Source organism: Canis lupus, chromosome 10 (assembly GCF_011100685.1).
Source record: "Canis lupus familiaris isolate Mischka breed German Shepherd chromosome 10, alternate assembly UU_Cfam_GSD_1.0, whole genome shotgun sequence".
Taxonomy (NCBI): domain Eukaryota; kingdom Metazoa; phylum Chordata; class Mammalia; order Carnivora; family Canidae; genus Canis; species Canis lupus.
Window position 1 is genome coordinate 57,078,687 of NC_049231.1, and position 13,882 is coordinate 57,092,568.

The following is a 13,882-nucleotide window of genomic DNA, read 5'->3' on the forward strand; positions in this document are numbered from 1 at the left end:
TTTGAGACATCACATCATTTGATCTGTATATACTTCATTAAGCATTTCTAACTTTAAAAACTTATCTTATTATTTAATTGAAGTATAGTTGATACGTTAGCCTCATGTGTACAAGATAGTCATTTGACATTTATATACTTTTTTTTTAAGATTTTATTTATTCATGAGAGACAGAGAGAGAGAGGGTGGGCAGAGACACAGGCAAAGGGAGAAGCAGGCTCTATGCAGGGAGCCCGATGTGGCACTCGATCCCGGGGTTCCAGGATCAGGCCATGGGCTGAAGGCTGCGCTAAACCGCTGAGCCACCTGGGCTGCCCTATATACTTTTTAAAATGCTTACCATAAATGTAGTTATCATCTGTCACCATCCAAAGTTGTTAAAATATTGACTGTATTCCCTTTTGTAATTTTCATCCATAATTTATTTATTTCATAACTCTAAGGCTGTATTTCTTAATCCCCTTCAGCTATTTTTCCCATTCCCTAGGCCCCATCCCCTGTGAAACCTCCAGTTTGTTCTTTGTATTTATTAGTCTTTTTTTATTTTATTTCATTTGTTCATTTGTTTTGCTTTTTAGGTTCCACATGTCAGTGAAATCTTATGGCATTTGTCATTCTCTGACTCAGTTCACTTAGTGTAATACTCTCTAGGTCCATCCACGTGTTACAAATGGCACGATTTCCTTCTTTTTAATGGCTGAGTAATATTTCTCTGTGTGTGTGTGTATGTGTGTGTGTACACACCATATCTTCCTTGTCCATTCATCTAGGGATGAACACTTGGGTTGCTTCCATATCTTAACTATTTGTAATTTATGCTGAAATAAGCATATGGGTGCATAGATCTTTTGGAATTAGTGTTTTTGTTTTCTTTGAGTAAATACTTAGTCATGGAATTACTAGATCCTATAATATTTCTATTCTTAATTTTTTGAGGAAACTCCATACTGTTTTCCAGAGTGGTTGCACAAATTTGTGTTCCTACCAACAGTGCCCGAGAGTTCCTTTTTCTCCACATCCTTGCCAACACTTGTTTCTTATGTTTTTAGTGTAGCCATTCTGACTGGTGTCAGGTAATATCTCACTGTGGTTTTAATTTGCACTTTTCTGATGATGACCAATGTTCAACATCTTTTCATGTGTCTGTTTGCCATCTCTATGTCTTCTTTAGAAAAATGTCTATTCAGGTCTTACACCTATTTTTAATGGGATTTTTTATGGTGTTGAATTGTAGGAGTTCTTTATATATTTTGTAATATAAACCCCTTATAGTATGTATCATTTGCAAATATCTTCTCCCATTGACTAGGTTGCCTTTTTGTTTTGTGGATGATTTCCTTTGCTGTCCAAAATTTTTTTATTTTAGTGTTCTGATAATTTATTTTTGCTTTTGTTTCTCTTGCCTGAGGAGACACATCCATAAATATGTTGTTGAGGTCAGTGTCCAAGACATTGCTGCCCATGTTTTCTTTTGTGACTTTTATGGTTTCAGGTGTCACATTTTGGTCTTTAATCTATTTGCATTTACTTTTGTGTATGGTATACAAAGGCAGTCCTGTGTCATTCTTTTGCATGTAGCTCTCCAGTTTCCTCAGCACCATTTGTTGAAAAGGCTGTCTTTATCCGTTATAAATTCTTGCTTCCTTTGTTGTAAATTAATTGACCATATAGGCATGGATTTATTTCCTGGTTCCCTATACTGCTCCATTGATTTATATGTCTGTTTTTGTGCCAGTATTGATTTGTTTTGATTACTATACTTTGTAGTATATTTTGAAATCTGCTTTGTTCTTTTTAGATTTCCTTTGTCTATTCAAAGTCTTTGTGGTTCCATAGAAATTGTAGGATTATTTGTTCTAATTCTTGAAAAATGCTATTAGTTTTTGATAGGAATTGCTCTGAATCTTTAGTGTGCTTTGGACATTCTTGTAAACCATGAGCATGGTATATCTTTCCATTTGTTTGTGTCATCTTCAGTTTCTTTCATCAATGTCTTATAGGTTTTAGAGTATAGGACTTTAACCTCCTTGGTTAAGTTTTTATAGGTAACTTATTGTTTTTGGTACAATTATAAATGGGATTGCTTTTCTTAATTTCTCTTTTTACTGCTTTGTTATTGGTGTATAGAAATTCAACAGATTTTTGTGTATTAATTTTATATCCTACAACTTTATTGAACTCATTTATTAGTTCTAATAGTAAGGCCATATATGAAAAACCCACAGCTAACATCATACTGAATGGTGAAAAACTGAAAGCATTTCCTCTAAGATCAGGAACAAGACAAGGATGTACACTCTTACCACTTTTATTCAACATAGTACTGGAAGTCCTAGCTGCAGCAATCAGACAAGAAAAAGAAATAAAAGGCATCCAAATTGGTAAGGAAAAAGTAAGACTGTCACTATTTGCATATGACATGATCTTATATAGAAAATCTTAAAGACTCCACCAAAGGTTCCTCTATGTCTTCTCGTTGGCTTGATAGCTCATTTCTGTTTATCACTGAATGGTATTCTATTTTCTATTGTCTGGGTGTACCACTTTTTTTTTTGTTTTTTTTTACTTATTTGCCTGATGAAGGACATCTTGATTGCTTTCAAGTTTTGCCAATTAGAATTAAAGCTGCTATAAACATCTATGTGCAAATGTTCTGTTACATTTATGCCTTGTTTTTTTTGTTGTTGTTTATAGAGTCATTTATTTCATTATAGTTTTCAGTTGGTTTTTGTAAATATTGAAGTTGTTGATAAGTTGTTGATTCTGCACTTAAGTTTGTAAGCTGTAGCTTGACTAAATTATATTTGTAGTTGTTTTTACATTATTTTCTTTTGAATTTTCTAGATATATAATTGCATCATCTGCAAATAGAAATAGTTTTACCTCTTCCATTCCAACTCTTATGCCTTTAATTTTTAAAATCTTACCTAATTGCACTTGTTAATATGCTCAATACAAGGTTAAATGGCAGTAGTAATAATCTTGTACCTGACTCCACTGGGAATGACATTAAGTAAGAATCTGACTTTTGAATTCACACACACCAAAACAAATCATGAATAAGCTACTGTTTCAGCACTTTCTGTTTCTAAAGGATAATGGCACACAACATCTGGAAAGCCAGCTTGTCTGTCTATAATTGTTTTTGAATGAATCTGGGTTTTTCAATGAGAATCTGCAGGGAAATATAAGTGACTAAGAGATAAGTCTCCATTAATTCCTAATTTATTGATTGCTGATTGTTTTTTAATCGCAAGTATTAGATTTTTGTCAAATACCTTTTCAGTATCTGTGAAAATAACACAGTTTTTCTTATGAATGCTAAAATAATGAATTATACCATTTGAATCCTTAATAATAAACCACCCATGCATTCAGTCATGAAGTATTTTTTAATGTGTTACTGGATTTTCTTTCTTAGATTTTTATTTAAGATATTAGTATACATGTTCATAGGAGATACTGGTCAGTTATGTTCTTTTTGTTAATCACTTTTATTTACAAAATGAAAGTTATGTCCTAATATACTAGAGAAGACTATCAAATAGTCCATTAAATACAATAAAATCTACTAAGTCCAGCAAATCCTTAGGTTCTAATGTGAACCTACTCCAAAACAATATTTCCCTGGCACTATGGAATACCAGGTCTAAAGCTTCAGATCTATAGTCAGTCATCATTTTTATATTTGTCCTTCTACATCTTGGGCTATGAACTTAATTTTACCTTATGGAGACATTTTGATCCATTATAAGTATTTCATTAATTTGTTGAAAGCATAATTGAATAGACTTTGGTAGCAGTATGAGGGTAAGAAGAGATGGCCACATGCAAAGGAAAAGTCTAAGCTCATGATTTTAATATAGACCTTATGTGTGTGTTTTAAATTATTTTCTAATTTACCTGTCCTGTTAGATGTATTTAGTGAAAGTTAGACCAAATGTATGCTTTTAATGAAACTATGTCAAAGCTTCAGGACAACTAGATTTTGTTTGTTTGTTTGTCTCTTACAGAGGACATAAAGATAAGATATTTGTGGTTAAGTGTAACCCACACCATGTTGACAAACTGGTTACAGTTGGGATGAAGCACATCAAATTCTGGCAACAAGCAGGTACTGTTGTTTGGATTTATCATTTATGTGGTTGAGCGCTTAAAAAAAACAAAACCCAGCTGGAAAAAAAAAGCCCACCATCACTAACTAGCTGGTCTCTGCAGTTTAAAATTAAAATGTACCTAGCAGACATTCTCTTCCAAATTCACCTTGGGCTGCTTAATGTGTCTGAGTTGTAGAACTCAAGACACTCTGTATAATTCTATGTATGTTTATCAATATCTAGAAAGCTCTGGGAAATGTTCTACTGTGAAAATAATTATTTTTATATTTAATCATCTGTTCTGAAAGCTGTAATTATGTTGGAACATTGAACAGGAAATAAAATAATCACTTTGGGTGAATAATATTTTCAATATTTTGAGGGTTCTTTTATTAATTCATCACTGAATTTAGATATGACTTAAACTGCAACACGATACTTAGTAGGTGATCCAAATAAGTTTTTTTTGTGCATTATAATACTGGTAATAAGGATAAGTGAATTAGCATATCAAAACATGCAAGGATATCTTATTTTTCTCACTAATAAACCAGACCTATTATTAGGATTGTGAATTCTAGTATTGGCTTAGGTACCACACATAATCTTACACTGGACAAAATGTAAATATGCAACAGGTCCAGTACTTTCTGCTTTTAAAGAAAAGACAATGGCATCCAACATGACTGGAGAACCAGCATATGCATAGTTTTCTGGAATAAGTCTGGGTTTGTCAGTGCTACTTAGGAAGTGCCGGGAAATGTGGATGTCTCAAGGACAAATCTGATGTACCTTTTCCTACACAGTGATTTATTTTCTCACCCTAAAGTTCCCATGGTAAAAATGAAGACAAAAACATACTTAACTTGTTTACAATTTTTATTACTGCTAGTGTTGTTCTCATTTCCTTTGACCAACATTCATGAATACTTTCCTAGCTACCCCAGGCACTGAGACACCCCTCCTCTGACTGGCACAGAACTGGCACTGAACATTGGTTAGATGCATGTCTTGTTCTGAGATCCATCAGGGCATCCCCTCTCCAACCAGAACCTAAGTTCACTGAATGAAGAAACTCCTTGTTTTATACCCCAGCATTGACCCTACTGTGTCTACCACAAAAGAGGGATTCAGTAAACATTGAATTAATAAATGTGTAAATGAGAAAGCCTCGTATAATATTTTTGTTTATGTTTCATGCCATCTTTATACATCTTTCCATATACATATAATATAGACACACTGGATTTTTCATTGAAGACCATCATTCCAAATGCTCATAGAAAGTGTCAGTTTTTCAAAAAATAATAAATGCTCTTGGTCCACTTCAGGTGGGGGCTTTACCTCTAAAAGAGGAATTTTTGGAAGTGTTGGAAAATTGGAAACAATGATGTGTGTTTCTTACGGGCGAATGGAAGATCTAGTGTTCTCAGGAGCAGCTACTGGAGATATTTTTATTTGGAAAGATATTCTACTACTAAAGACAGTGAAAGCTCATGACGGGCCTGTGTTTGCTATGTATGCATTGGATAAGGTATGGTGTATCTTCATCATTAGTTTTCTAAGATTATAAATTAGTCTGAGGAAGGCCCACACTAGCAGGATGCTTACTTATCTCTAAAACCTGTCCAAACTGGGAAGTAATTGGCATGAATGGAGAAGAGTACAAATATTTTAAAAATTACTTTCATTTATAATTATTTACATGCAGCCTCTCTTTTCATATTTATTTTTCCCGGCTCTTACCCCTGAAAGTCCCTTAAGAAGTGTTGGGATAATGTACATACCCAGTAGCAGACGAGTCCTGAGAAATACTTCAATGTTCTCTTCTTCCTTTGTACACAATAAGCAAAGACCTTAAAGTACCAAATGGTTCGATTATTGTCCCACTCAATATGGTTGAGGTTTAGCTGATAACCAGTGTAGACAGGTTCAGCTTTAACAAGAGTGTTAGAGTGAAATCTTTTCTTTGCCAATATTAGTTTTTTCCAGAGAAACAAAACCAATAGGATATGCATACACATAAACAAAAAAGAGATTATAAGGAATTGATTCATGTGGTTATGGAGACTACAAAGTCCCACTGTGTCATCTGCAAGCTTGTAGACCCTGGAAAGCTGGTGGTGTAGTTGAGTGAGAGTCCAAAGGCCAGAGAACAGGGATGCCACTAGTGTACATCTCAGTCTGAGGGCGGGAAAATATGAGATGTCCCAGCTCAGTGAGTGAGACAGGACAGACAGGGATAAATTCCTCCTTCCTCTGCCTTTTGTTCCATTTAGGCTTTCAAAGAATTGGATGATGCTCACCCACAATGGGGAGGGCAGTCTACTTTATTGAGTCCATCAATTCAAATATGAATCTCGTCTAGAAATACCCTCACAGACAAATACAGAAATAATATTTAATCAGAGCACCCTGTGATCAAGTTGACACAAAATTAATCATCACACCTGCTGTGTTTCCACTTACGCTCTCCTTTGTCCTGCTCCATCCAGCTACCTTCCTGCCTTATGGTGTTGGTGTTTTCTAAAAAAAGATCACACTTATTAAAATACCTTGTTCAACCACTTTACCAGAAAAATCCATTTTTTATTCACTGCCAACTTGCTGGTGGCACCAGTTTGTCTGTACTCTCTGACTTTTGAACTTAAGTATAAGCTGCCCAACACAGCTAACTCAGTCAAGCCTCATTTTACATTTACCTGTTCCCAGGGAAATATGCTGATCCCATTACAGAAGTAGATTCTTGTTATACGTGCAACTACAATGGGTGTTTTTGTGGTTAGGCTATTTTTTACTGGCAAATTTGTTTTGGCTTAAGCTGTACGTTAGACAAAAGTAACGTAGAAAACAAAATTTGTGTAGGCCTAGAAGTTGATGTACTATAACTAGTTTAAACTCTCTCATTGCTTGGTAAGTTAACCTGAAACATCATGGAAAATACAAGGATGTCACAATGTAATATACCAGATTTGAATTTAATTTGGAGATTGAGTCTCCCCTCCAAATCTGTCATGAGAATACAGGTATTTAATGTAAAAAAAACTTCAAAATATTATTTCCTTACGAACTTCATTGAAATAAAGGAAACTAAAAGTCTCCAAGGAAACAATGAATTACTTAGAAAAAAAAAAGGATTTTCCTAAGAGCAGTTGGTATATATAATGTGCCTGGAAGGAAAACTAGAAAAGCCAGAAAATCATAAGCTCAGAATAAAAAAAAAAAAGGATTTTCCTAAGAGCAGTTGGTATATATAATGTGCCTGGAAGGAAAACTAGAAAAGCCAGAAAATCATAAGCTCAGAATAAAAATAAGGATCGCTGTTTAGGAAAAACAAACAAACAAAAAACAAGTTAAACATTTTACTTTCCAGGTTTTATAAAAATTAATTTGGATTTTAATTATTATGGTCATTGATGTCCATTGAACAAAATAGGATAGTTTTGTTACATGAATTGCCTAAGTTGCTCTTAAAAAATAATGATGTTTTCTCCTGGAAGTAAATATCTCATTTTAAAATACTTAATAATCCTTTTTAATTGTGATGTCAATTCCAGTTCATTCAGTAGAAATAGCTGAGATACCAGAAAGTCTGCAAGGCTTTCATGTTCCTTAGGCATCCACATTGAGGTGAGGGATTGGGTGCAGAAACAGCCATCCATGACCTAGGGTGCCAAGTGCCAACCAAATGTCTGAGGAGAGTGTAAAGAACACACATTGAGAATGTGCTTTATCTGCTAGAGAAGTAGGGAAGAGATGCTTCTAGGAAATATTATACTAATATTGTATTATCAAGTTTTCAGTCTCCTATGCTTAGGAAAAAAACACAGACAAAGTTGCTTTTCCCAAGGGGGTCCTCTTTTGAGGCCAGATGGGTAACTTGTCATTTTGATGTGTATTTAATCCTTCCCATGTGTGCCTTCACAGGGTTTTGTAACAGGTGGAAAGGATGGAATTGTGGAACTCTGGGATGATATGTTTGAGAGATGCTTGAAGACTTATGCCATTAAAAGAGCAGCATTGTCAACCAGCTCAAAAGGTGCCACCCACGAATATGTAATAGAAATCCTTCTTTTCATAGGAATGGAAAAGATGGTACCAAAATTCTTGGACAGCCATTACTAAATCAGTTCTCCTTCTGCATTTAGACCTCTCACTCTTAGTAGAAATATCAAGGATGATTGCCTACTATCTAGTACTTTTGAACTACAGAGGCAGAATATATTATGATTATGAGGTTTTTTGTTGTTCTTGTTCTACTAAATACAATATTTGCAATATTAAATACAATATCCCCCCCCCCCCCCCGCCAACACACAGGCTTGCTTTTGGAAGATAACCCTTCAATTCGTGCCATCACTTTGGGACATGGACATATTTTGGTGGGAACCAAAAATGGGGAGATCCTGGAAATTGATAAAAGCGGCCCAATGACACTACTTGTTCAGGTACTGTGTACATATTCTAACGCACAGTTCCCATCAGAGCTGGGACTAGGGTATGGCGAGGGGGCCGTTTAGCGTGTGTTGTTGAAGTAGGCACTTAGTCTCAGGATCACATAACTGCTGTGTTAATGACCTATTGCCTTATAACAATTTGCCAGTGGACTTAGGAGCTTAAAACAATACACATTTATTATGTTAAGGTTCCTCTGCATCAGGAGTCTGAGCATTGCTTAGCTAGGTCCTCTGCTTAAAGTTTTACAAGACTACAGTAAGGTCAGTGCTGCATTCTTATCTGAGGCTCACCCAAGGAAGGATCTGCCTCCAGGATCACTCAGGTTGTTGGCAAAATTCATGTCCTTGTGGTTGTAGGACTGAGGGCTGCATTTCTTGCTGGCTATTGGCCAAAGGCCACCTACAGCTGCTAGAGGCTGCACACAGTTCCTCGCCACATGGGATTCCCCAGCATGGCAGCTTGCTTCCTTGAAGCCACCACAGTCTTATGTGACATAATCTTATCAGATACATGTAATCATGAACATCCCACCTCTTTGCCCTATTTTATTGGTTGGCAAATAGATCATGCTATACTCAAAAGGAGGTGATTACACAGGAGTGAAAACCAGGACGACCATGAGGGTCACTTCACGAATGTGTCCACTAGTCTTCCCTTTGGCCACAATTATTACTGTCCCTACCACATGCAGAGTACATCCTCCCCACTGAGGGTCCCCAAGAGTGTTATCCCATCACAGTATCTGTTCAAAGTCCATGTCTCGATCAAGTCCAGATGTGGAGGAGGATCCTTAGGTATATTTCTTCTTGATCTGTCAATCTGTAAAACCATCAGGACAAATTATTTTCTCGACTCATACCAAATATACAAGCGTCTCCTAAGTTTTTTTTGCCTTGTTCTAGTTTCAGCCTTGATGCATATAAACACCTGAACTACTTCTTACCCTCCCTCTCCCCTCAAGAGTTATATTCAAGTAAAATCACACTAAAATAAACATCAACAGAATCCTCAAAGATCAATGAAGTGATTAAAATCTCACTTGCCGGGGTGGGACTCCGTGGAGGTGATAGTCCCGTCCATTTTGGTGATGGACAAACCTTATTTATACATGGAAGAGGCTCGGGTAGTGTTGAGGGTGCAATTTCAGAAGGTGGAGTAAAAAGAATACACACTGATTATATAAGATTCAGGACTCCTGTGAGTCCAATGGAGAAGCTTCACCTCTTTCTCCTACAAACTTGCTATATTAGAGATGAACCCCCAAATCCTACTGAGAGTGGCTGTCTGATTTGCTACATCCTTGGGAACAGATCTGTATACCCACCATGGTTCACAACACCATGAGGTGTTAAAAATGCATGTGCCCAAGCTCCACTCAGGATATCCTGCATAAGAATGTGTTTAAAAAATAATTCTTTGTTAAAAAAAGAAAAAAGAATTCTTCGTTAAAAACAAACCTCAAAAACTCTATAGCTGATTGTGCCAGGTGGCCAGGACTGAGAATACTCTACAGGTACGACCATGCAGTCGGACTTCTCTATTCTCCAGCTGATCTTGAGTTTGTTGTTTTCCTCTAAATGAATTTCTTTGTCTTTCCGGTCATGACTATTTAATCTTATTGAAAAATGCTTATTTCTTTCTAATCCCCAAATGTTTGAGATTTTAACTTGTTTGCATACATGTTATATTGCTAAAAATTTTTTCAGTTCCATACACTGATTTAAATAATAGAATAAGATATAAGCTCTAAGTTTTCTAATTAAAAAAATATTATAATTGAGCTTAGTTCATTTCAATATGTTTTAAACTTGAAAATAAAAGCTTTTGACCTTTTCATTCTCTATAATTCTGTTCTTTCCCATATTTCTTTCAATTGTTCTAATAAAAGTAGCCACAGGTACTGTTTATTGAGCACCTACTGTGTGTCAGGCAGTACTGTTGTACAAAATTTATTTCTTCACAACAGATTTGCTCAGTTGAAATTGTTTTTTAGATGAGGGACCCAAAGCCCAGTAAATTGCCCACCACCCTAGGCTAAGAACTGCCGAGCTGGGGCTCTGACCAAGGTTTGTCAGATAACAGAGCCTTTCCTCTTTCGCTCCACCAGGCTGTTCTCCAGATGTCTCTTAGCATGGAGACTGCCGGAGAGCCATATAGAAGGCATGGCCTCCTGGGCTACGGGCAGGCAGTAAAGCTGCTGGAACCTTTAGAAAAAATGTTGGTTACTGCCATCTTGTCTCCTTATACTTGTACTGATTTTTTTCTTCTCTGTCAACATCTCTCTTTCCTCTTCTTGTCTATCACTCATTTGCCATTTCCCCCTAAGCAGAACTAAGTAGTTCAATTGAATCAGCGTTTGTTGGGCTCCTGCTGAGATCAGCCCTGTGTCAAATGCTGTACACAAGTGGAATAGGGCTTCCTGTCCTTTTGGGGCTCACGGTCCTGCTCCAAGAGAGGATAGATGCAGAGAGAAAGTTTAGGAACAGGTGGCGTGATTAAGACCATCCACTGTCCTGCTATGAGAAGATATGAGAACCACTTTGCCCGGTAGCATGGCAACTCAGTGTCATTTGGAATAAATTGCTTATTTTTTAAGAGAAGGAAGGGTGTGTTGGGGGACGAGTTGAGTTCTGAAATTCCCATTGTATATTCTTTGAATATAATCAGCTCTCAGTTATGCAGCTATTTACTGCCAACTTTACAGGTGGTCAGAAGGAAGGTAAGATTCCAAGCCCCTTCCTATACCACTCGAGATACGTCCAGCCTGTCTTGCTCATTGTCCATTCCTATGTTATATAGAAATTTGATCCTGTTAGATTAGGAAAATACCATGTTTAAGTCAGTATACAAGGCAGCAGTTTGAAAGGGTCTCAGAGCCACACATCTCCGTCCTCAGGCAAACTGCAAAAGGGACTTGGTCTGGGAAAGGGCTCCAAGCAGATCCACCCTGGGGAAAAATCAGAGTTGACACCTGACCCATTCTCTGACCATAATCTTTGGGGTGGGGAGCTTCTGAAAGAAAGAAAAGTAGAAATCTGGGGATGTACTTAATAGTGTAGTTAAATAAATAAATTCAAAGACAGTATCTCCATCCTTGGCCCTTCTCAGATATTTGAATGTCAGCTCTATTTGGAACTTTGTATCTTCTGCCAAATTACTGTTTTGCTCAGTTTCCCTGTTCAACCAGAATCATCCAGTTTCTCATCAGAAAGCCACCTGTTCCCACAAGCATTCCAAGTACAAACACCTTTCTGATGCCTTTGTATAGTCTTTCTTTTTGCTTTATAAGCAAAGCCTCTTTCTAAGTAGCCACCAAAAGAAATTCGGTGAACAGTCTGGTCTGTTCTATTGTTCTGTGCACTAATCTATCCTTTACATTTTTTATTGAGTGATAAATTGTAGGAATTAGAGTAATTTTCTCCCTAATTGTTCATTTTTTTTAAAACACTTTCATCTCATAATTTCTAAGCCAGTTTAGGTGTGTTTGTGATAAGATACAGGTATATGGAATTGGTCCAATGTCTATTAAGCACTGTTCAGTTTCCTGATATTCACTGTACAGGATAATTTGTGAACAAACACTAAACCTGAGTTATTCCTAGGACACTTGATATGAAAACTGAGCTCTCTTTATTTTTGTTTGCCAAATACTATGCAGTCAAAGAACTAATATTGAATTAAATTAACAAGAATATCACTGTCTAATTCCTCTGACAGAGATAGGTGCTACCTACATCTTTTAGAATGTGGGCTCATTCATAAAGGTGTTCTGTGTCATGATAAAGCTGTTTTACAAGTGTATGTGTCCCTTTAGATACTATGTTAGCTTGATATCAAGCCAGAGGATAAAATGCGGGTATTTTATTATTCACCCAGATGTTTCTAAAAGGAAAGATATTTGACATCATATATACAAAACATGAGCAGCGAGTCCATGTTTTGCTTTAGCATCATGTAGGTCCAGCCTTAGATTCAAGTTCAGATGAAAATAATTATTCAGTGCATTCATTGTGGCTCAGGGAAGCTACACCGTGTGTTTATTCATATTTGAACCTGTTTAGGATACTCTCGGCTGGGTGTGCAGCCCCGTGCGGCAGGAGGGCTAGCCAAGAAGTGTGAACTGAGTTGATATCGCCTTGTTTCCCTTCCCGCAGGGACACATGGAAGGGGAAGTATGGGGGCTGGCTGCCCACCCTCTCCTGCCCATCTGTGCAACGGTGAGCGATGATAAAACGCTTCGGATCTGGGAATTATCTTCCCAGCACCGGATGCTGGCGGTACGAAAACTCAAAAAAGGTACACGATCTCACCTTACACATCTGTAAACATATTTGCCAACAACAGAATGTGTTGTGTTCATTCACTGACTAATGTTTACTGAGCGGGCCTGCTACGTGCCCCCACGTACGCTGGGTAACGGGAATTCAGTGTTTGTTGCTACAGATACAAATTCCAGAAAACTGGCCTGGTCTATTATTTCCTCCATTTTTCTTGCACTGCACAGACATTTGCCACCTGGGGGCAATATGTCCTTCTTCTTCTCATGGAGAGCTGTGGGAGTCTGTTGAAACCTAGCAGCTTGTAAGGAACGCTGTTTCCTCTTTATGCTAACAGTCTCTACAACTGATTTTATTATTGAAAATCAAAAGTCAGTTTTATAGAACAACAAATAGTATCAGGAATTGAGTAAATATGTATTTAATGCCCTTCACCACTAGAACAAAGAGGTATACAAAGAAGTGCAAATTCAGCAAACATTTATTGAGTGGCTTCTGTGTGTCAGGGACCGGGGCTCCCAAGATCCCAGAGATGGACAAATTCAAACAGAGTGCCAGTAACAGATGGTCCGTTCAAATAGGGCGATTTGAGAAGAGTCTAAAAATTGGGACCATTTGTTAAAGGGGGCGGAGAGGGTGTTGAGGAATGACCAGGGACAGTACAGCACCACACAGGTGGTAGCTACCAGGTACCTTCATCCGCCCTGGGCCTGAAGGGGCAAGAGGAGAGAGCAGGGCTGGAACCCTGAAAGTGAGAGCCATGTGAGATGACAGGCCGGACCAGAGCTGGAACCCTTGGCCCAGGGATGCAGCCAGTGCCCAGTGACCCCACAAGGGAGGCAGCTAGGGGGGTACATACCCCAAATCCCTGTTCCCCCTTCCTTCCTCACTCTCTTGAGTCTCCCATTTGTGATCCCCCTTGGCCAGACGCAGTCAGAAGCCAGAGGGCAAGGGAGGGCATGGATGCCATCCGCACAGGCCGGCGGAAGGCAAAGAGCAGGGCGGAGAGCGGCTGTGGAGAGACAAATGAAAGATGTCTGGCACAAGCAC

At 37.7% G+C, this 13,882-nt stretch overlaps 1 protein-coding gene across 1 annotated transcript in view; it reads left to right on the forward strand.

Moving 5' to 3' along the window:
• Positions 1-13,882, forward strand: part of EML6 (EMAP like 6) — a 274,701-nt gene that overhangs the window by 195,806 nt on the left and 65,013 nt on the right. Inside the window, 5 exon segments of the mRNA XM_038551275.1 lie at positions 4,014-4,114; positions 5,429-5,631; positions 8,025-8,136; positions 8,418-8,545; positions 12,710-12,851. Coding sequence (XP_038407203.1) covers positions 4,014-4,114; positions 5,429-5,631; positions 8,025-8,136; positions 8,418-8,545; positions 12,710-12,851 — 686 coding nt within the window.